We start from the raw sequence: 24,376 nt of genomic DNA on the forward strand, positions 1-24,376 counted from the left end.
AGAGGGGAGAAGAGTGGGGAGACAAGTAAAATAGTTGAAGAGGATTAAGCGGTACAAGCTTCCATTTATAGAATAAATGTCACAGAGATGAAAGGTACAACATAGGGAATATAGTCAATAATATTGTAATAACTTTTTATATGGTGACAGGTAGTAACTTATTGTGGTAAGCATTTCGTAATATATTTATTATGTAAGTGTTTTATATTTATAATATATTTATTATATAAGTGTATATATATATACATACACATATCTCATATATAACTGTCAAATCAATATGTTATACACCTGAAACTAATATAAAATTATATGTCAACTATACCTCAATTAAAAAATAAGAGAAAAAGAAAGTGGGCGTGATCAATAGTACTAAATGCTATTGATAGGTTAAACAAGAGGAGGTATGAGAATTGAGCCTTGGACCTGGCAACCTGGAATGTACTGATGACCTTGAGAAATGTGGTTTTAAAGCAGTGTCTGAGTCAACATCTTGATTGGAGTGAGTTTGAGAAAATGGAAGGAAAAGAGGTGAAACAACACTTTCAACCATATTTGCAGAGAAATATGGCAGGAAGGAGATATAGGGTTTAAAAAAAAAAAACCTTTGTTTTTATCTGGGAAATATTATAGAATTACTGTGTCTATGGAAATAATCCAGTAGAGAGGGTAAGATTGATGATATAAGGGAAGCAGGTGACAGTTATAGAAACAAAGTCCTTGAGAAGATGAATGCAGAGAGGCTATCACAGGTGTAGAGTTTGGCCTTAGATTGGTGTTGATCCAACAGTTGATCCACTGTAACAAAAGGACAGACAGATGACAATAATGGCTAACCCTATCTTGCCTTTACCGTGTGTTTTAAGTGCATTACATTTGTTAACTTCTTCAAAACTCCTCAACACCATGAAATAGATACTATTCTTATCCCCATGTCACATCAAGGAAAACACGGCACAGTGATGTCAAATCATTTGCCTGAGGTCACACATCTAGTAAATGGCAAAGCTAAGATTTGATTACAGGCAGTTTAGCTGCAGAGTTCACTTGCCTCTATTGCCTTTCAAGAGACAAGGGGATTAATGGATTTTTATGGGAATTGCTAGTAGAAACTCTCATCTGAGTCCTTCTTTTTTCTTGGTGAAATAATTAGTGCAATTATCAGATGCGTGTAAGGAGGTGGAACTGTTGGAGTTAAAGAGAGGAGAGAAAGAGTGAAGGAGTTCTTTAGGAGAATGTGAGGGGGTTTTGACTACAGAAGTGCAGAAGCATTTTCAGGGAGTGTTAAGGACCAATTTGAGATTTGGGATCATGATTTTAAAGTGAGACTAGTCAGTGTGCTGTGCCTTTTTCTCCGGCTGCTGTTAGCAAACAGGATCATATACCAAAAAGGTGGAGAGTAGGGTATAACCAACCTGTGGTTTTGCCAGGCTGGCTGGTGAATAGAGAAAGGGGCAAGGGCAGTGGGGGCATATGTCATGGTTGACCATAGTATTTAAACTCAGTAAGGAGAACATAAAGATATTTGTGAGTTTGCAAGAAAAATTCCAGTCAATGGAATAAAGTTTCCAGTAGGCTTTGGACATTAGGCCTATATTTAAGACTAAATAAAAAACATAAATTTAATATAATTCTCTATACTTTACATCAATTTATCTTCTCTTTTCTGGCTCTTTTCAGTGAAAGCATTCCTTAAATGCATTAATATGAACTGTTTTACTAAACAAAATACTGGCTTATGAGTTAAAAGATCTAGTTTTCATCTGCTGATAGGTTAGAGATATTTCTATTATAAATACAATCCTCGGGGCACCTGTGTGGCTTGGTCAGTTTGGAAGCTTAACCAACTCTTGGTTTCAGCTCAGATCATGATTTCATGGTTTGTGGATCAAGGCCCAAGTCCAGGCTCCACACTCAATGGGGAGTCTGCTTGAGATTCTTTCCCTCTCTCTCTGCCCCTCCCCCCACTCAGGCAAACACACGGGCTCTTTCTCTCTCAAATAAAGAAATAAATCTTAAATAAATAAACAAATAGCAAATAAATAAATAAATACAATCCTCGATCAAGGAAGTCATTATTAATAGTTCCTTATTAAAGCCAAAGCTAGTTGGTTAATTTGAAGCTGGATAAAAGATAAAAACTCTAACACTACCCCATCAGTGCTAAGGTAATCATTCATTCAGTTTCAACTGATCTTCCCCCCAGACAGACTGAGATCTATGGTCTATGGACTGATTTGTGCCTTCTCAAAATTCATATGTTGAAACTCTAATCCCTGATATTACGGTATTTAGAGATGGAGCCCTTACCAGACACCAGATCTGTTGGCACCTTAATCTTGGACTTCCTAACCCCAGAACTGTAAGAAATAAATGTATGTTGTTTAAGCCACTGAGGGTATGATAATTTTTTAACATCCTAAGCTAACTAAGACACCATGCTCATAAGACTGGGGAGGAAAGAAATAAGTTCACAGATATCTGGCTTCTGAATTAAGTATCTATAAGACAAAGAGACAACCAGTAATACCTCTTGTATCTCTTAGTAGTGGTATTATACTAAATAAGCCTATGCCTTTTTTTTTTTCTCTACCTTGAGTTGCCTTATAAAAGGATTCCTTCTGTTATCCCAGATAAGTTCCTAACCCAAGGAAAAGGGTAAATATGCATTCATTTCTTTCCAGGACAAGTGCAACAGCTTTCTAATCTGTCTTCATGCTTTTCATTATATACCTCCACTCCCAGCTCCAGCCCATTCTCTTCATCAAAGTTAAAGCAATCTTCTCAAAGTGTGATATTAGATCATCTCACTCACACCTCTGCTTAGAAAACTCAAGGGCCCCCCACTACAGTTAAAATAAAATCCAAGGTCTTTACAAAGTCCTAGTTGACTTGATCCCCAACCACCTCTTCATATACTCCTTTCTACTATCTCTCACTTACCTGCCAGGCTCCAGTCATGTTTGCCTTGTTTCCACCCACACATCCACCTCACTTATTTCTATCTCAAGGACTTTACACTTGCTCCTTTTGGATTTCTCTTTCTCCCGGTGTTTTGTATGTTTTGCCTCTTCATTATTTAGGTACAGTTCAAATGCTACTCTCTTGGAAAAGTTATTTAGACTGTCCAGTCTCAAGTACCCTTCATCTGCCCCACTATTTTCTATCATACTACTTTTTGTTTTCTTCATTACATTTATCATAACCCAGAATTCTCTTATTTATATGTTTATTACCCATCTTTGCCCACTAAATTCAGCATCTTTGAAAGAAGATAGTATGCTTATACCTGATAGTTCCTGAAACACTCTAGGTGCTCAATAAATATGTGTGACCTGCCTGAGAAAGGAGTGGGGAGAGAAAACACCATCTTGTCACACCTAGCTATGGATTGGCTTGACATCATGCATATCACTTGAGTTATGCTTTATAATAAAGAAAGAATGAAAGAGTAACATCACAAATGATTAAAGGAAGGAGTATTTTTTCTAGTTTATTTTAGCTACTTTTGAAAATTTTAGCTATTTTTTTATTTTAGGAAATTACAAAAGGTAAATAATTTGCAGAGACTACAAAGTCAGTCCTCCCTACATTTATCTGTACATACACTGTAAGGAGACTTATTACAAGAGCTGCCACACAGTTCCCTGCCCTTGAAGACCTCACATTGTTTTTGCTACAAAGGCAAACAAATGACAAAAAGATGACATGAATAAAATGTTATATAAATAATTACAACCTAAAGATTATTTTTAAACTCCTGACTAATTTTGGATCTAAATTCTACCAGGGGAAGTTCATGTGAGGGTCACAACTGAAGAGTGACTTTAAGCAAATAATTTTTCCTCTCTAGTCTTTAATTTCCTTTATTATAAATTGAGAAATGTTCTAGCTCATATCCCTTCTCCACTCCAAGATCATATGATTATACAAGGTACACAAACTATCTCACATATAAATAAAAAATGAATGTATATTATTTCTTTATCTGACATATCCCAGTTTAACAAAGTGTAATTATAATTTATAGAATTAAAAATAATTTATTTGGTAGACCCAGCATATATGTTCTCATACTAACAAAATGTGTATTTTTTTTAAATTCTGAAAAATAAGTTAAGGTAAATTCTGAATATAATGGTAAGATAAATCAGAACTAGCCTATAACTTGGCTAATTGAATTTAAATTTAAAAAATTCCAAAAAAAAAGAACTAGGCTATTAATAAAAATATTTTGGCCATCTTTTCTTTTTTTCCTTCCTGTTTCTTATATTATTTGAATAGATAAATAAATTAATGGATAGTGTTTTAGATATAATAAAATATTGATAAAGAACTTTATGTATTTGAATGTAAGAAAAAGATTTTTATCAACAATCAAAAGAGAAAGACTTGAAGCAACAGATAAGAATACCCTGCAGTTGTCTTTATGTTCCATTCCAAAGTTACTTTTCTTTCAGAGTCCAGTCTTAGAAGTAATCCAATCACGATAAGCAGTCACCTGGCTTATTCTTTTTAGCGCATCCATTACCCCAGCTTACTATTCCAACGAGGTGCCAGATATTTCTAGAGTCCAGGTAAGCTAGTGGTCCACCAGAATCATTCTAGAAGAAGATAGGAAAACATGTTTCTCGTGCTGTCAAAGAATTTCATTTTATTGCTTCTCTGGACTTATCGAAAGCCCCTGGGCACCGAAAATAGTCCACCCTCTTTTGGGCTCAGAACTGTGGAACTTGGGTTTATTCAAAACCCAGAGCAACTACAAACCAGAATATATTGCCTACAGCTGCCATATGTTGAATTGGGCAGAGTAGACTCTATGAGTTCAGCCTTGACTATGGAGAAAATGATGTGGCTGTTGCATAATGAAGCCTGAGGAATGGGGGACGTGTGCACATGCTAGACCTCCTGCTGCATCTCTGGATAAGGAGGAAGCACCATTCTACTGTGCTGATTGCCCAAAAAACAGGGCCAAATTTATTTTATTACCAGGTAAGTGTTGTCCTTGGTATGTATTCCTAGACTGAAAACTCCATGAGAATAGGGATTTTGTTCACCAGTGCATTCCCAGCCTCTAGCCTGGTGTCTGATACATAACCAGGATCAATAAATATCCATTATGTGGATCAAAATAAGCTACTCTATGGAAATCATTAACACACACACAAAAATTTGTGTTGATAAAAATTTCCATTTAATTGGTACTTTGGGATAAAATGATTTGTTAATGTGTCTACACATACCTGACAAGCATCAGCTTTTCCTGACATAAATCCAGCACATAGCATTTTATCAGTCACCGTGCCAGATAATGCATGTGGAGCATTGCAAACTTTGTTGTCGATAATCTTCAGAGAGGCTTGCTGAAATATCACTGGAAGGGGACCTAAAGGCAATAAATTCTGTGTATTATGGGAATCTTAACCTTGATTGCTGAGACAAAGAACATCTATAGAATAAAGTAGATTTTTTTGGTCAGCAAGAGCCAGGCCAGTCCCAGCATAGATTGGTCCCTTTCTGGTGTTTACTGTAGCTGGCTGTCTCACACATAATTTCAACTTTTCCAATTCTTATTCCCAGAGGTATTTTAGAAATTGAAGACAATTTGGCCCCTCCACTTGGTTTTCTTTTTGGTATATTTACTGGCTAATTCCATGAGAGAGTGATTGATTGATTATTTGATTGATTGTTTAAATAATTATTCCCATGAAGCTATTACCTTTTTACAGGAAAACTTACCATTCATATAAAGTGTTCCCCATCCTGTAACTACAACACTGGCATTTTCTGAGAACTTCATTTTGGCTTCAGGAAGACAAATCCTACGAACATACTTTGTAAAAGAGACTTCTTCAGCAAGCTGCACAAGGGCAATATCATTATAAACTCCAGCCCTGCTATAATTTTCATGAAAAATAATGTTTTGGACTTTCTGTGTCATATATGGTTTATTTACTACAGTTCCAAAGTTGACAATCCAATCGTCTGAATTATTTTTCCTGAAAGACACAATTTAATTAAAATACATGCAGTTTTTGAGCAACAACAGTGCTCATAATGGTCATTACCTCATAACTGTAAGGCGTGAGGCTCCCAACCAACACTAGAAAACATCAAATTTTTATTTTTAAAGGTGTCTTTGGCACTGAGATGTTGCAAATAAAATAGTGCTAAGAACTATTATAGCTGTCATATTTCTGCAAAATCCTCCTAGCTAGAGCCACTGATGTCTTCTGCTATTAAAACCCCACCCAGTTTCTGAGCATTTGACTTGGGTAGGAGTCATATGAGCATCCTCAGTGGATGGGACCCAGAATCACTCTCATTGCCAAACACCCCGGATTCCAAGCACCTGCGGAAGGCTCTGGACATCTTTTTTTTGTTTTTTCTGGACATCTTTATATATAAAAAAATCGTCACTTGTTCTTACCCAATCACCCTGTTATGTTTACCAAGTCAGTGCATTTTGGCTTCTAATATAAATTTTCTGATCATTTCTCCAGTTCTCCACTGAAACTCTTTCTCAATTTAGGACCTAACAACCTGTTTAACTTTTCTCACCTTCCCTCAAAATGTTAGGTGCTGTTTTTGTTTTTGTTTTGTTTTGTTTTTAATTTTCAAAACTTCATGTAGTGGTAACACTCTTCAATCCTTCTCCCATTCTAAAACCTTCAGTGACTCCCCACACTCAATGTGTTTCTTAAACTCTACTCCCTTAGAATCAATTCAGGCTCCATCTCCTGAGATTTATATTTAAAAGGTCTGGTGTGAGGCTTAAGGATCCACACTTTTAACAAGTCCCCTGGGTAGTCCCCTATCTATGGACTACTTTTTGAAAATTACTTCAAAGACAAATCCTGCAACCAGGCTTTGTAAAAGAGATTTTCTCAGAAAGTAAGCATCTTGTCAATTAGAAATGTGCCCATCAAATTTTCCCGAGTATATTTTCTAATGTTTCTTTTAACAAACCTTCTTCAAATTGCTCTTTTTGTTTGCTGTCTACAGAATACAATGTGTGTTTTTCCACCTAAACACATCTGAAGAAAGTGGTTTTCCAAATTCAAAATACATGTTGTTCTTTCCCATCTACCCACCTCATCAATCAAATCTTTTATCTTTAGGGTCCAGTTGAATCTTACATCTTCATCCCTCAGCTGGATATGTTCTCCTTCTTCATCAAATTTTCACAGAACTTACTGTCTTGTATATGTGGCATCTACTACACTATGCTAACACCTTTAATATATCACATTTAAATTTTTTCAGTTAGGTAGTAAACACCTGGAGGACAAGTTAAATAAGCACATAGTAACTGGAATCAGGCATACCTGGTGTCACATTCAACTTCTGTTAATTTAGGAGCTGTATGAACTTTGCCAAGTTATGTCACTTCTGAACCCTAATTTCCTCATCTTTAAATAGATTAAATTATACCTTCCATACGGAATTATTGTTATGATTAAATAAAATGATATAAATAAAACCCTTAATGTCAGGCCAAAGTAGCTATTTGGAAAATGTGAATTACTTCTATTCACCTTTTCCTCTTTGACAAATTTATTTTTTTTTAAGATTTATTTATTAATTTTAGAGAGAAGGAGAGAGTGAATGTGCACAAACATGGTGGGGGGGGCAGAGGGAGAGGGAGAGAGAAATTTAAGCAGACTCCGTGCTGAGCTCCATCCCACCGTGAGACCACAACCTGAGCAGAAACCAAGAGTAGGATGCTCAACCAGCTGTGCCAGCCAGGTGTTGTTCCTCTTTGACAAATTTAAATGCTTCTGCTGCCCTTCAGTTATGCAGGTAATTATAAATTTCATTTGACCTTGGTGAATGTTCACACATTTAGGTCAATCCCCACAGATGACCCAAAATACGCCTGCACCCAGAATCCTACAGTAAGTCAGACCTTCACACTTACTCAGCAAAGCAGTGAGCTGCAGATAATAGCCATCGGCTGCTGATCAGAGATGCCCCACAATAGTGTTGACCTTTCCATTGCATGCTGGCTTGCCATGGCCATGCCCCCACCAGGGCATTCTTCCCATTCACAATTCGGTTGCCTGGTGTGATACTGTTGGCCGATCTTCCACAACCTGAAGAAAGGATTTTTTTTATATAAGAGCAGCTATCTTTGATTATGCTTTATAAGAAATACATCTTAAAACATTACTTGAAACCCTTCAGTGATTGTCCAGCAGCTACTAAGCAATGCTGTGTCTTTCCTGGAATGTACTGTGATCATGGTACCCGACTCCATCTTGGTTTGGGTGACTTACTTATCTTCTTTTTCTCTCTCGATCATCTTTCAACTTTTATTTTATCTATTTGTTATAATTCTCATCTCCCCAAGTAGATTGCAAATTCCTTGAAGGTGGAGACTTTACTTCATTATGTCTGTATCTTGCACAGAATATGAAATGCTATCTCTAAAGCCCCATGTGGATAATACATACACCATAAGTGTCCATTGAGTGAATGAATGCATGGATGTATCTTGTGTGCAACATGATACTCTAAAGAAAATTCATTTAAAAGATACAGAACTATTTTTTATCTTATAATAAATGTATTTGATATAGCCTACTTTTATATTTTCTTATTATCTTAAGTTGTCTTTTTTCCCCTTCAATCTTTTTATTTTAACTTACTCAGTATGATATTTTTCACTCATGATTCCATTCTTTGAGATCAGTTTTCATTTCATCCTTTGGAAAACTCCTTACAAATGTTAAAATTCACAGGCCAGTGTTTTTCAAAAAGAAATTCCAGATATATATCTGGTATATCTAATAATTTTGAAAGACTACTTAATGGATTTCCAAATGATATATTTCAAGACACTTTTTAGACTAATGATAGGGAAATATTTGTGAATGTGTTAAATTTATCATAGTTTCTAAACTTACAGTTGTTGGTAAGCATTTCAACATTAGCCTTGCTGATTTCTGAAATTAAAAAAAAAACCATAAAATTAATAAAATATCATCAAGCAATTATCTTCAATCCAGGAACGTACATGCTAACTTTCCTAGCCCAATTACACCCAAGATTTAATTATTCAGACTGGTTCACATATCAGTTATCAGCCCCTCTCCCTCCTACTTATTATATTTTGACCATCTCTCCACATCTCTACCAGGTAGTATAGGAAAGGGGAAAAAGAAATAAAAAACAAAGCTCTCAATTTTGTGATAGTTGCAGTAAAATATTTACTGAGATGAGAAGCTGACATTCTCACTAAAAGAGGGACTGGGCATTAATTATCTTTGGATTTCTTTCCTTATGATAATTCTCATCTCTCTGAAATACTCAGAGTTATCTATAAAGAAAAAAAATTCTAATTAAAATTTTATTTCATTGGGCCTATCTCTTTAGAGTCATCTCATTACTGTGACTGAATTATGAAATTTTGTGAATTTAACTTAAATTCAAGTCTCTTTTCTATTGGGAAGAGACTTTATTCTTTATTTTTATTTTTATTATTATTACTATTTTTTAAAGATTCACCCATTTATTAGAGAGAGAGAGAAACCGTGCAAGCAGGGGGAAGGGCAGAGGGAGAGGGGGAGGATCTCAAGCAAACTCCCCGCTGAGCATGAAGCCCCATGCAGAGCTTGATCTCATGACCCTGAGACCATGACCTAAGTGAAACCAAGAGTCAGATGCTTAACCTACTGAGCCACACAGGTGTCCCTGGGAAGAGACTTTAGAGAGAAAGAGAAAGAGTAGGGAACTACAAGAAGACCCACCAACAAGTGCTGACTAAACCCCTAAGATATAGAGGGGCAGCCTTCTTTCCCTACAGCTACCCACAGAGCAATTGTATTGTTCTTTTGAGGAGCTCTACCTCAAACTCACTTCTCATGAGGGGTCCATTGGTGACAGGTATTCTGAGGCAAAGGAGCTATAACTGACAGTTGTCAGCCTTGATAGCCTTCAAGGACACTAGGATCAACTCTCAGTCTGGAAGAACCACAAAACTGGGCTCTGAACTACATGCTTATCACCTAACAGGTCTTTTAACAATCCAAATAAGAGTTTCAAGACCTTTGCAGGATCTTCAAGATCTTTACAGACTTCACTTTCTGTACTGGGTCAAAATCCTATCATTTTCTTCCCTTGTTTTCTAGGAAATGATTCCAGACAATTTTCTTCTTTGTTAGTATCACTTCCATTCTTCCACAAGAAGCAGTGAGAACTCCGTATCCCCAACTTCCTTCTTACCCAGCAGTCTCCACACTGAATGATCAACTAAGCCCTAAACCTGTTTTCTATAATGAGATCCTCACAAGAGCAGAGGGAAGGGAGGAATAATGCTTCAGTTAGGGTCCTTCACCCCCCTTTTCATACATAAACATGAAGCCTTCCAAGCTCAAGTGCATGCCCACACTTTAGCCCTCCTTCCTATCACTCTTCAAAGATTTTATGGCACTGCCCCTTTCATGCTAACTCATTGGTAGGAGTACCAGATGTTGAGAAGTATATTATTCTCCCAAAGCAAATTCCTGAAACTCCTGGCTAACTTTTTTTCTAGTACTTTTTTTTCCAAGTAGTCCAGAAACCTAAGTAATAGAAAATAATGGAAATAAGTGAAATACCTATGAGTCTCATGGAAGTAGGGACTGCATTCCAGAATGCCATGTTGTCTTTCAGTATCTGATGTAAGATAACTTCAATTTCAGTCTTCATGTTATCCCTCTTTGCTGGAGGAAATTTGAATGTCAGCTGTAACTGTACACTTGAGCCATTGGGATCAGGACTAGAAACAACAGAAATGTTCTAGTGCTGTTTCTTGACTTTTGTAGAAATTTTGTGAACACATTGAATTTCCTATATTTTATTGTATTTCCTTTACATATATTAAAGAACAATACAGAGATATTGTCTCAGTACATATGAAGTGCAAGAGTCTCTGGATTTTTTGTTTTGTTTTGGAAGTTCAGAATTCCCCAAAATGGATATTGGCAATTACCAAAATACAAGTATCTTCTCCCTTTATCACTCATCCCCTGTGCTCCATGATACCCTCCTCCCTGCATCCCTCCTGACCACCACCATACTCAAGCATACTTCAAAGACTTATTTAGACAAATGTTATCTTAAATGACACTAAAATTCACTTTGCTTCACAGTCATTATAGTGATAGTGATTACTAAAGACACCAAAAGATTATTTTAGGAAAGGTATGGACAGATGGGTATGGATGGGAGAAGAGAAGGCTAGTAAGTTAGAAGCAAAACAATCAGATGGGACTCTGTTTTTCACAAGTTACAATTATCTTTCATCATAGTAGTCAGTTAGGACTGGCTGCTACCAACAACTTTATAATTCCCCTTCAAGTGTGGTGATTACAGATTTGTACAGAACAGTTCCTACTCTGAACAGAAATTTGTTAATTGTAATGACAATTTATGGATCTTTCTTTCTTTCTTTCCTTCTTTTTTTCCCTTCTTTCCTTCTCTCTCTGTTTCTATTTTTTCTATTGTTGTTATTTAAAACCGTGGCTGATGTGACATATCATCTACCTCCCTTTCCATAAGATTCTGATTGAATTTGTACTTACAGAATTTTGGTGACCTGAGAGTTGATATATTCTTTATATATACTAGAATTTTGAAAAGCATCGGACATCTGTCAAGAGAAAAAAACAAAGTAGCTACCATATCTGTTTCAATCAAATTCATTATGAAATTATTAAATCTTTGACTTACTTTAGTCTCTATATTTTTGCTCAGATCTGTGCTGGCTTGTGAAGCTCCATTTTCACAACTATCATTGTATGTAATTCCAGAAATATGAAAATCACCTTGGTAATAGAAAATCTTTCCTGTGAAACAAAGAAATACTCAAAGAATTTTAAAATAACAAGTAGCCTCAAGTCCCTCCATATCTTTCTCTCAAAATGAACATTTGACCCAGATTTTTAAGTAATCAGAGGGAGGGAGAAAGGAAGACGAAAGCAATGAAAGGTAGTGAATATCCACTCATTCTGGAAATGGCAACTACCCAGCATTCATGAAGTGATCCTCTTCCTTTCTTCATATAACAGATGTCACTGCCCCATTGAAGCCAGGTATATCTTCAGCATCCATCTCAAAACATTAATCCAGGCAGCTGCTAAAATCCACCTTAGTGTGCACTAGAGATGAAACCTCTTTTTCATATGTAATCTAAATTCTTAGTCTAGTGATTACCTAATTACTCTTTCTAAGCACTTCTGATACAGGAAACATTACAAACATTCCCCTTCACTTTCTGGATGATCTACATCCTCTTATAATTTTTCTTCTGCCTCATTGCCTATCAGCCTGCTTTGTACTTCTTGTAGTAATTCCTTGAGGAATGTCCACTGCCTTTTCACTTCCCTCCAGCACGTGGTGTCTGGTGTTTGGTGAGCATCACAAGGTCTCACATTCCCCATTTCTTCCTGTCCCCAAATATAAACTGCTTCGTCTAATATACTAGGCCACTGTAATTTAAAACAGGACAAGCTTAGAGGTAGTTCTTCCACATCATGCATGTACTTTTAAAAATAGGAATTAGCCATTTGCAATGACGTGGATGGAACTAGAGGGTATTATGCTAAATGAAATAAGTCAATCAGAGAAAGACAATTATATGATCTCACTCTTACGTGGAATTTAAGAAACAAAACAGAGGATCTTAGGGGAAGAGAGTAAAAAATAAAACAAGATGAAACCAGAGAGGGAGACAAACCATAAGAGACTCTTAATCTCAGGAAACAAACTGAGGGTTGCTGGAGGGGAGGGGGGGTGGAAGAATGGGGTAACTGGGTGATGGCCATTAAGGAGGGCAGGTGATGTAATGAGCACTGAGTATTATATAAGATTGATTAATTACAGACCTGTACCTCTGAAACCAATAACACATTACATGTTAATTAAATGAATTAAAATAAAAATTTTTTAAAAATAAAATAAATAAAAATAGGAACTAATATGAAATAGTACCCTGTTTTGGTTAAGCAATTAGCCATTCATATATTTTGAGAACAATTGTGCTTTTGATTCACCTTAAAAAGTACCACAGAGTCTCTAAGGAATGCTAATAATAGACTGAAAAATGTGATCTCTGAGCTAAAATAATTCATTATCCTGGAAGTCAGGAATATCATTTCAATCTAAAATAAAAATTAGTTTCCTATCTTCCATTGGTCTCCTATATTTTTCCTTATGGCAACTGGTATATATGAAAAGCAAATGCTAGGTTCTATCTAATAAGTTACCTAAGGTCATTCTGAAAGAATAATGCATATGAGGTTAGAAGAACTAGTTTAAACGCTGCCACCAATTGGCTATGCCATGTTGGTATATCACTTTAGCTTTCTGCAATTTTTTTCACTAATCACAAAGACTAAATTGCAAAAATAAACTCCAAGATCTTCTTTCTTATCATTTCATGTTTTTGATCTGTGAAGTCTATCATCAAATAGAAGAGCAAACAACTAGAATCTGCTAATTTTGTGTTACATCTAGTATGCTGAACTTGGGTATATATAGGTAGGCAGATTTTTTTTTTTTAGGAAACTATCTTATTTTATTTTTTATGCAGATTTTATTTATTTATTTGAGAGATAGGGAGAGTGTGAGAGAGAGAACACAAGCAAGAGGGAGGGGCAGAGGGACAGGGAGAAGCAGGGACTTGATCCTTGGACCCTGGGATCAGGACCTGAGCTAACGGCAGACCCTTAACCATCTGAACCACCCAGGCATTCCAGGTAGGCAGATTAATTTGTCAAAAGTCATATCTGTCATGTCCATATTTAAAGAAACCATGATGTTTAGATATCTGACTCTAGTTATATTACTGGAAAATTAGATTGATTTGAGGTGTGATTTTTAAGTTTATTTTCCCTTGATTATTTTTATGAACTGAATTGTCCCCTTAGAATTCATATATTGAAGCCCAAACCCCTATGTGACTATATTTAGAGACATGGCCTTTAACAAGGTAATTAAGGTTAAATCAGATCATAAATCAGGTCATAGAATTAAATCAGAAACCAATAGGACTGGTAGCCTTATAGGAAGAGACATAAGAGACTGAGGCTTCCTTCTCTCTCCCGTAAATTATAACCCCCCAACCCCATATGTCACAGAAAAAAAGGCCATGTGAGGCTATAGTGACCCTGCTGGCATGCTGATCTTGGACTTCCAGCCTCCAAAACGGTGAGAAAATAAATATTTGTTGTTTAAGACACCTAGTCTGTGGTATTCTGTTATGGCAGCTTGAGCTGAATAATACAATTATTTAGATAAATTGAATGGGAATCTATCTGTACCCTACACTGTGGTCTTTAAAATCATAATCAGTTTTACAGACATAGCAGTGATCAGTATTTACATAGTAATCTGTCCACATCCCAAAGTTTATAATAAAATCTATCTTAAGATAGAAATATATTTTATTACCTCATAAAACATTGCTTTAGACCCAAGGATTGCAACACCATCTATGTATTAGAATAACTACAGAGCTTCTAAAAGGCATACATGGGCGGGTCTTACCCCAGTTCCACTGAAACAGAAAACCTAAGGGATGACACTTCTTTAGAAGAGCTCCACAGGTGATTCTGAGAGAAAGCAAGGGTTTAGCACTACTAGATAAACTATCTGAAGGATTTTGCAATTGTTTGTAAATGTCTGTGTAAGCTTTTGGAAATAGTTTTGTTAAATAAAATAGTTAAGAAAGAGCTGAACCAGTCATTCTAGAATAATGATCCTTGTGGAATATTAATCTCTGAGTTAATCCAAGAAGTAGAAACTCAAAAATAATGTCTTAAAAACAATAGATATATTCAGACAGAGAAACTAATTTCATACCACTTGAATGAGAGATTACTCTAGGTGTCATCCAACTCAAGTTGCCCTTAGTATTATTAACAAAGACTGATTTCGTTCCTAAGTCAGAATCCTAGAGCAAACCCATCTTTTCAGGCTGACTCCAGACGACCTTTACAACAGAGTTTTGAGTGCATATTTTTACTTCACAAGGAGCCCAGTTCAAATAACTTAATTTCAGGTAATATAAGCCCACCTAGCCTTGTATTTGAAATTGTACGTGGTTGACCATGTAGAGAGAGTCAAGGGCAAATTCTCATCCCACACATGTCCTGCTTGAGCGAGGACGTCTGCAGTTCTCCCTTTTGTACCACTCCGGTCCATGAATGCATTGTTTATCCAGAAGAAGGGACCTATTAAAATACAAATTATATTTTGGAAGGATAGCTAATTAAGCTACTGGGCTTCTTCATGATGCTTGATTTGGTAAACTTGGAGCAAATTTCCTTAAAGGGAAATTATGTAATGGATGTTATTTTTTAATGAGTAGAATCAAACAGAGGACAGAAGGATCCAGACTACAGAGAGTTCAGGGACAGACATGGCAGGCAAGAGACTGGACTGTAAGCATACATTACCCTTCTGAAGGAAAAGTTTTGAAATTTGAGACCAAGATGGTTAGAGAAAACATAGGACACTTGGGTGGCTCAGTAGGTTAAGTGCCTAACTCTTGGTTTCAGCTCAGGTCATGATCTCATGGGTGGTGAGATGAAGCCCTACTTAAGGCTCTGTGCTCAGCGGGGAGTCTTCTTGAAGATTCTCTCCCTCTGCCCCTCCCCCTACTTGCTCTCTCTCTCAAATAAATAAATCTTTAAAAAAAAAAAAAAGATGGTTAGAGAAAACAAAGGAGAGGCCAGGTTGAAGGAAAAGCTGGAATTGTCACAGTATTAGGAAAATCATCCTACACTTCCTTATTGTATAGAGTAATATATTTCAGAGGAATAAAACAGAAAAACTTATGATAAAGTAGAATAATACACTTGAATGTTAAGGTCTGGGTTTCTGCTCATCTATGACACTGAGGGCTGTGAATTGTGTAGGACTGTTGAATCACAGACCTGTACCTCTGAAACAAATAATACATTATATGTTAAAAAAAAAAAGAAGAAGATAGTAGGAACGGAAAAATGAAGGGGGGGAATAGGAGGGGGAGATGAACCATGAGAGACTATGGGCTCTGAGAAACAAACTGAGAGTTCTAGATGGGAGGGGGGTGGGGGGATGGGTTAACCTGGTGATGGGTATTAAAGAGAGCACGTAGTAAATGGAGCACTGGGTGTTACATGCAAACAATGAATCATGGAACACTAAATCAAAAACTAATGATGTAATGTATGGGGATTAACATAACATAATAAAATAAAATTTTAAAAAAATATAAAAAAAAAGCCTATAATAATAAGCACTTGACTTTTCTCAATCTTGATTTTTTGCATGTGAAAACAAAGATAGTAGTAAAACCTACCCTCTCTAGCTCAAAGGATTATTGTGAGGATCAAGTGGAATAATGGAAGTCAAATTTCTTTGAAAACACTAAATAGCTACACAAATTTAAGGTTTTATTTTCCTGAAAGGTAAAAATAAATTGGAAAACCAAGCTTTCTGAAAGTAGTGTTAACAAAAATTTTAAAAATAAGATCAAATTTATATAAACATACAGTCACTTCTACTATCTACTATTAGATGAGACATTTGTGTGGATGTAAGACCTCAATGTGAGACAGGAAACCATCAAAATCCTCTTTGACCTTAGCTGCAGCAACTTCTTGCTAGACATGTCTTCAAAGGCAAGGGAAACAAAAGCAAACATGAACTATTGGGACCTCATCAAGAGAAAAAGCTTTTGCATAGCAAAGGAAACAGTCAACAAAACTAAAAGACAACCTACGGAATGGGAGGAGATATTTGCAAATGTCTTATCAGATAAAGGGCTGATATCCAAAATCTATAAAGAATTTATCAAACTCAACACCCCAAAACCAGAAAATCCAGTCAAGAAATGGGCAGAAGGCATGAACAGACATTTCTCCAAAGAAGACATACAAATGGCCAACAGACACATGAAAAAATGCTCAACATCACTCAGCATCAGAGAAATACAAACCAAAATTACAATAAGATACCACCTCATAGTGGTCAGAATGGCTAAAATTAACAACTCAGGAAACAACAGATGTTGGCAGATGCAGAAAAAGGGGAATCCTCTTACACTGTTGGTGGGAATGCAAACTGGTGCAGCCACTCTGGAAGAAAGTATGCAAGTTCTTCAAAAAGTTAAAAATAGAGCTACCCTACAACCCAGCAATTGTACCGTTAGGTATTTATCCAAAGGATACAAACATAGTGATTTGTAGGGACACATGTACCCCAAAGTTTATAGCAGCAATGTGCACAATAGCCAAAATATGGAAAAAGCCCAGATGTCCATCAACCAATGAATGCATAAAGAAGAGGTGGTATATATATGAGGGAATATTACTCAGTCATCAAAAAGAATGAAATCTTGCCATTTGCAATGACATGGATGGAAGTAGAGGGTATTACCTTAAGAGAAATAAGTCAGTCAGAGTAAGACAAATATCAAAGATTGCACTCATATGTGCAATTTAAAAAATAAAACAGATGAATATAGGGGAAGGAAAGAAAAAATAAGACAAAAACAGAGAGAGAGAGACGAAACATGAATCTCTTAACTATAGGAAACAAACTGAGGGTTACTGGAGAGGAGGTGGGTGGGGGGATGGGATAACAGGGTGATAGGCATTAAGGAGGGCACTTGATGTAATGAGCACTGGGTGTTATATGCAACTGATGAATCACTAAATTATCTCTGAAACTAATAATACACTGTATGTTAATTAAATTGAATTAAATTTTTAAGAAAAGATGAGACATTTGTGGATTACCCATTGCTATTTAGCAATTATATCTTAACAACCAGAATTGAGGGGCACCTGGGTGGCTCAGTTGTTAAGCGTCTGCCTTTGGCTCAGGTCATGATCCCAGGGTCCTGGGATCGAGCCCCGCATCGGGCTCCCTGCTCGGCGGGAGGCCTGCTTCTCCTCTCCTGGTCCCCCGCTTGTGTTCCCTCTCTGGCTGTCTTTCTCTCTGTGTCAAGTACATAAAATCTTTTAAAAAAATAAACCAACCAGAATTGAGCCTAAGAGTAGGGGTTTCCAAATTTTTAGGTATATTTACTAAAAGATATAACAATTCAACTACTAACCTACTGCATAAGCTCCTTTATTGACAATGCATTTGGGCCTCAAAATACTGAACTTTTCAGTCTTGCCCATCCTCTCATTGTTGGCAATATAAGTTACAGAGTGGCTCAAGGAGGCATTTGATTCAAAAAAATTTATAAACTTTGGTATTAAATAATAGAGAATTGTTATGTTGAAATAACATAGTAAATAGATGAGAAAATTTCCATGAAGAAATTTAATATTCATGTTGTTTCTTATCAATATCTAAAAATAAAAGGAGATTTAGTAGTAGGGATGAAAGTGAAAAATAGACAATACTGACCAACTGCCAGAAAATGAATAAGGAGACCAATAGTTACTCCCAAGATGGTTGTCACTCCAAGAAAAATAAGGATCACCATCCATACTGGCCAAGATCTTCTCTGGGAGGATATGCCATACCTATGAAAGGAAAAAAAAAATGGATTAAATCAGATGATAGACATTCTAAATGTACCTGGCTCTCCTTCAACTCATTCAACATAATTTATAATTTGTGATTAGGTCCCTATGTTAGCATGAAACATAGAAGCCTTAAACATCTCAAAGAGGATAGACCCTAATGCTCATTCATTAAACAAATCATATTTAAGTGCTGTGTTAGCTTCCGGGAATACAGCAGTGAGCAAGATTCACATGGTTTCTCTGAAGAGAAATCAATTTGCTCTTTTTATTTATCTAAAGCAGGTTACAAAACACTAGTTGTGGTCTAATTGTATTTTTGACTATAGTCATATCATGTACATGGACATATATAGATTTATAAACAAATATATAATATTAACGATTTATAAGTTTTAATTAAATGTGGAAGGAAATATCATGATACCAACTGCAGTTATCCCATGTTATGAGATTATAGGTAGATATTTTTCTTTTTTGTTTACTTTTTCTTAACTATATTTTCTGATGTTTCTACTATAAACATGGATTATTTGTATCACATAAATTAAGAGACAAGTAAGTTTCATCGTCAAAGCCGATCAATTAGATGACAAATAATCAGAAAATATAGTGACTTGGCATCATCCAAATGGAGTGGTCTAGGGTTACAATTAGGTCTTATGGCTACCCTCAGTCTAATCTATATATATAAAATTTGGACACTAGTTATCTATCCTGCATATTTTGAAAGACATGATGTCATGAGATTGCTGATTTCGAGGAAGAGCTATAACAAACACACAAAATTCTGATTTCAGGGGCACCTGGGTGGCTCAGTCAGTTAAGCGGCTGCCTTAGGTTCAGGTCATGATACCAGGGTCCTGGGAACAAGCCCCACATTGGGCTCTCTGCTCAGTGGGGAGCCTGCTTCTCCCACTCCCTCTACCCCTCCTCCCCTGCTCATGCTCATTCTCTCTCTCTCTCTCTCTCAAATAAATAAATAAAATCTTTAAAAAAATCTGATTTCAAATTTAAAAATAGCCTTAGCTGTTTCTTCAATCTTCCATATTCTGCATCATCCTAAACAGAACTTGTAAAACAGAGGAATTTGTAATCAGGGGATATATTTGGCATATTAGATATTCCCTATGAATATGAGAATCTTTTCATTTTGATCCCTCTAAGACCAATTTATTTTTAGGTAGAGAAGTTCCTTTAAAAAACAAATATTACCTTATGACACAACTGTGTAACTCCACCCAGTCTTATTCGCTCTCTGCTCTATTCTCTATTCTTAATCCTACCTCTTCTTTATACCACTTTGATGACTTGTTAATCAGTGTTTCCCAGAACCAAAATTATTTGTCAAAGCTCTTCAAAGAAACTCCTTATTTCAGATGCATTCCATGTATGCTTCCATACTGGAATCCTGCTGTTTAATCTCATCCTCAGAGCAAAAATCTATTCAGGTATTGTGTTTCTTACACTAGGTGAATGACACTTTAAAAGGAGTATGCAATTAAGGTAATTAATAGCTATTTAGAACCTTATGACTATCTGATAATAAGTCTCTTCTAATAACTAGAAATGTTTACTGTGATATTGAGGTCTCAAATTTTTTTGGATTAGCCAGTTGTAACTTATCTGGTAGCTTAGTCTTTCTGAGACATGCAAATTAATTTGAGGGACTTTAACATTATGTAGCCTGAATAGTGACTCTAAAGTAGCTGAAATGGTTTCTATACAAGTAATCAACACATTACAGTTTATAAAATATATTTCACTGAAAGCTCCTTTTAGAAGCTCTGGGAAGTGCTAGAGAATACATTTTGTTGACTATAGCACTGATGGTTTTTTTCCCCTTCATTATGGATTTCTTCCTATCATAAACAATTAAGGAGATACTTTTATATCTAAAACATCACAGTGGTTTATATTTTATTCACCCCTTCCTCTAGTAAATGTGATGCATGGACTCGAGGAATTGATTATATTTTTGAATAATAGCTGAAATTATTTAAATAATGTTCTAAATATTTAAAAAGTTCCATTCCTGAAACAATTTACTTTCTCATTTACCAAATTAATTTTGGCCTTTAAAAAAAAAAAAAACAGAAATCTGCATTCCAGAATGAACTCATTTAACAAAGAAAACAGGTTAAAAATTAATCTTCAATGAATTTAACCAACTCCATATACTTAATTAAACTATAACTGCCTCATTTTTGTATTGAATCTAATTCAAGTAAGGTCTTATCACTATTCTGGCATAATCAAATATTCCCCTTAATCAAATTACAATAATAATGTCAATAAAAATAATGGTAACTGCATGATTCACAATTTTAAAGCATCAATCTCACTATAATTTATCCCCACAGTCCATACCAGGTATTATTTCCTAGATTAGATTTTCTTATAACCATCTTCTGATATTGCATTAGTAGTTAACGTACAAAGCATTACAATAATTGTAATTTTCATTTATTAGAATTTAATTTACAGACCATTTGAATTAGATGCACCTGAATTCTGTTACACAGTGAAGAGTATTAAAGCTAGATTCCAGTGCAAAATTCCCCAAATTTTATAAAGAAAACCCTTTTTTTTTCCATAGAAGACTTTAAGTCATTAGGGAAAGAGTCGTGAATAAGGAACAGAGAAATTAATGATCAAATGAGTTGAATGGCTTCCACTTTTAACTTTCCCCTGGAATTCTGGAAAAGCAGAGAGCCTACAGAGGGAATTCATTTGAACATCTATGAAGTTTTGAGGACCCTCTGCAGTCTGCCAGCTGCCAATTCAGGACCTGGATTATAAGGACATTATTCCAAAAATCTATAATGGAATTTATATTTTTATTTTCAAGAAAACATTTTCATATTAGAAAATATTATTTCAATTACATTACTAGAGAACAAAAATGGTAGTGTTCTTATAAAAAAAAAATAAGCAAAATTTTGTTGGAATTGGATTCTTTTTTTCCAACTTCCTGAAACTTTCCCAGAGACTTTTCAGAGCCTTTGGACCTCAGATACAATAGCATGTTTTTTAGCAGTGTACAGAAATAAAAATATAAATTATAGAAAGCAAGCAGTTAACAAAAAGCTAGAAGATATTCTAAGAACTTGCTAGGTTTTGTAGACTTAATTTCCCAAATAAAATCCCATTTACCTGTACATAATATTCTGATTGCTGTGGTGTTGTCAGGGACAATGATGGTGATGATGATGATGATAGTGGTGACAATGATAGAGATAATTAAAATAAGGGCCTTCTGGTGTAGCTTTTAAGGAGATCAGTATTTCCCAGGTTTATGTGCTACATCCAGTGTTGGTTGGTTTGTTTTTATGGGCTGGGTGAAATTTAGAGAACAAATATAATGAAATTTGTCTGACTAGTATTAATGACTACCATATTTCTATGGTTTCAATATAGGAGTCATCAAGGGAATCATAAACTTCCTTGACTTGGCTATTTTAAAAAAAATAATAGCCTATTCCTAGATTGGTCACCTAGAAGGTATACCCAGGAAACAGTTTTGTGGTAAACTGGGATAATCCTAACTTTGTGTTCAACCAGTTCCATTATACTGGCTTCTTCTTCTTCAGTTGACATCAGCTATAGGCAGAAGTTTCTGACAAATGGTTTTTCACAAGGTATCAATTTTAATATAACTAATATTGCCATCATTCTGATGTAAATAAAATTATATTTCATTGTGATTTACATTTAAATTTCCCTAATTACTAGTGAGAATAATTATCATTCCGATTCTGGGTTTCCTCTTCTGAGAATTCTGTTCATATATCTAGCTTATTTTTTTCTATTAGGTTATTTATCTTTTTTTCTTATGGATATATGTGAGTTTTCTATATATACTGGATATTGCAATTCCATCCTAACAAGAAGTATAAAGCTTAACAGACTATGAAATCAGCAACTCTTTTTTTGGATCCATTAGAGAGGGGAGAACACAGAGCAAACAACTGCCCCAAATACTGGAGAGATAGACAAGAGAATACAGTTAATACAGTGAGTCAAGACTCACTGTATTCTTAAGTCTTAACTGAGTCAAGACTCAAGAACAGAAACCATCAGAGCAGAACCAGTGTCAGGAAAGGAAAACCTCAAGTGTTATTGATAAACTGCTGGAGATTTGGTATGGATAACTCTGAGAGTTAAAAACTCCAGAGGGACCCAGTCATAGGGGGAAGCCCAAAGTATTGTGAGATTTACCTCCAGAAATTCAACCAGATTCCCACAGTAAATATTGAAGGAAAAGTCCATTTGGGTTTCTGGCAGGGAGACAGAAAAGGGAACATTTTGAAATATTCCAGAGCACTCTCTTCTCTTAACAAGGCCTGCCCTTGGAGACAACTAGTTAATCAAAGCCTGACATACTGGGGTATTAACAGAACCTAACTGACCTGGGAAAGGGAAATACCCAACCTCAGGTCATTCTTCCATCCTGAGAACAGGGGGTAAAAAAACTGAGAAACACTTGTGAAGTTCATAGTCTAGAGGCATAGACTCACTAAAAGAGTAGACTTAATCATCAGACTATAGAACACTCCTTCTCCCTACACCTTACCACCATGTTACTAAAGGCCTGTTTATAGTAGTTCTGTTTACCTGGTACATCATGCCCAGCTATAAGGGACAATTTGCAAGACATACCAAAGGGCAAAAAACAAAAGAAAAAAAAACCCCTCAATTTGGAGAGACAGAGCAAGCATCAGAACCAGACATGGCAGGGATGTTGGAATTATTACACCAGGAATTTAAAACAACTATGATTGATATGCTGACAGCTTTAATGGATAAAGTAGACAGCATGCAAGAATAGATGGGAAATGTAAGTAGAGAGATGGAAATCCTACAAAAGAACTAAAATGCTAGAGATTTAAAAAAAAAAAAAAAAAAAAAAAAAACCTCAATAACACTGTAACAGAAATGAAGAGTGTCTTTGAAGGGACATAACAACACTTAATGTGGCTGTACCTAACTATAGTGTCAAACCACATGAGGCAAAAAGCGGTACAACTGCAAGGAGAAATAGATGAGTCTGTCTTAATGTGTATGTACCTAACTATAGTGTCAAACCACATGAGGCAAAAAGCGATACAACTGCAAGGAGAGACAGATGAGTCTGTCACCATAGTTGGAGACATACATAGAGACACATCTGTATCAGAATTGGACAGATCCAGCAGGTGGAAAATCAGTAAGAACATAGTTGAATTTAACACCATCAATCATCTGAATATAATTGATATCTATAGACTACTTCATCCAACAATAGAATACAAATTCTTCTCAAGATCACATGGAATATTCATCAAGAGAGACCACATTCTGGACCACAAAATACACTTTGACAAATTTAAAAGAATAGAAATCATACATTGTCGGCTCTCGTGCCACAGTGAAATTAAATTAGAAATAGCAATCACAGAAAGATAACTGGAAATCCCAACTTATGTGGAGGTTAAATAACATGCTTCTAAATAACATCAGTCATTTGAGAGAACTCTCAAGAGAAATTTTAAGATATTTTGAACTAAATGAAAACAAAAATACAACTTATCAAAATTTGGGGGATGCAGTGAATAGAAGGAAATTTATAGCATTGAACGCATATACAGCTGACCCTTTAACAACAAGGGGCTTAGGGGTGTTGACTCCCCTGTGGAGTCGAAAATGTGCATATAACTTGAACCCCCAAAACTTAGCTACTAATAGCCTAATGTTGACTGGAAGCCTTACTGAGAACATAAACAGTTAATACGTATTTGGTATGTTATATATATTACATACCATGTTCCTACAATAAAGTAAGCTAGAGAAAAAAATATTATTATTAAGAAAATTTTAAGGAA

At 35.6% G+C, this 24,376-nt stretch overlaps 1 protein-coding gene across 1 annotated transcript; it reads right to left on the reverse strand.

Annotated features, from left to right (window-relative positions):
• Positions 1-4,484: 4,484 nt before the first annotated feature.
• On the reverse strand, positions 4,485-18,472 carry LOC118546313 (transmembrane protease serine 11B-like). The gene is made up of 9 exons (XM_036109024.1): positions 18,394-18,472; positions 11,716-11,831; positions 11,568-11,635; positions 10,602-10,762; positions 8,910-8,948; positions 7,922-8,096; positions 5,740-5,999; positions 5,244-5,386; positions 4,485-4,604 (listed from the first exon to the last, which is right to left on the reverse strand). The coding sequence occupies exons 1-9, from the start codon at positions 18,470-18,472 to the stop codon at positions 4,485-4,487; spliced, it is 1,161 nt and encodes a 386-aa protein (XP_035964917.1).
• Positions 18,473-24,376: the final 5,904 nt, after the last annotated feature.

Source organism: Halichoerus grypus, chromosome 3, assembly GCF_964656455.1.
Source record: "Halichoerus grypus chromosome 3, mHalGry1.hap1.1, whole genome shotgun sequence".
Taxonomy (NCBI): Eukaryota; Metazoa; Chordata; class Mammalia; order Carnivora; family Phocidae; genus Halichoerus; species Halichoerus grypus.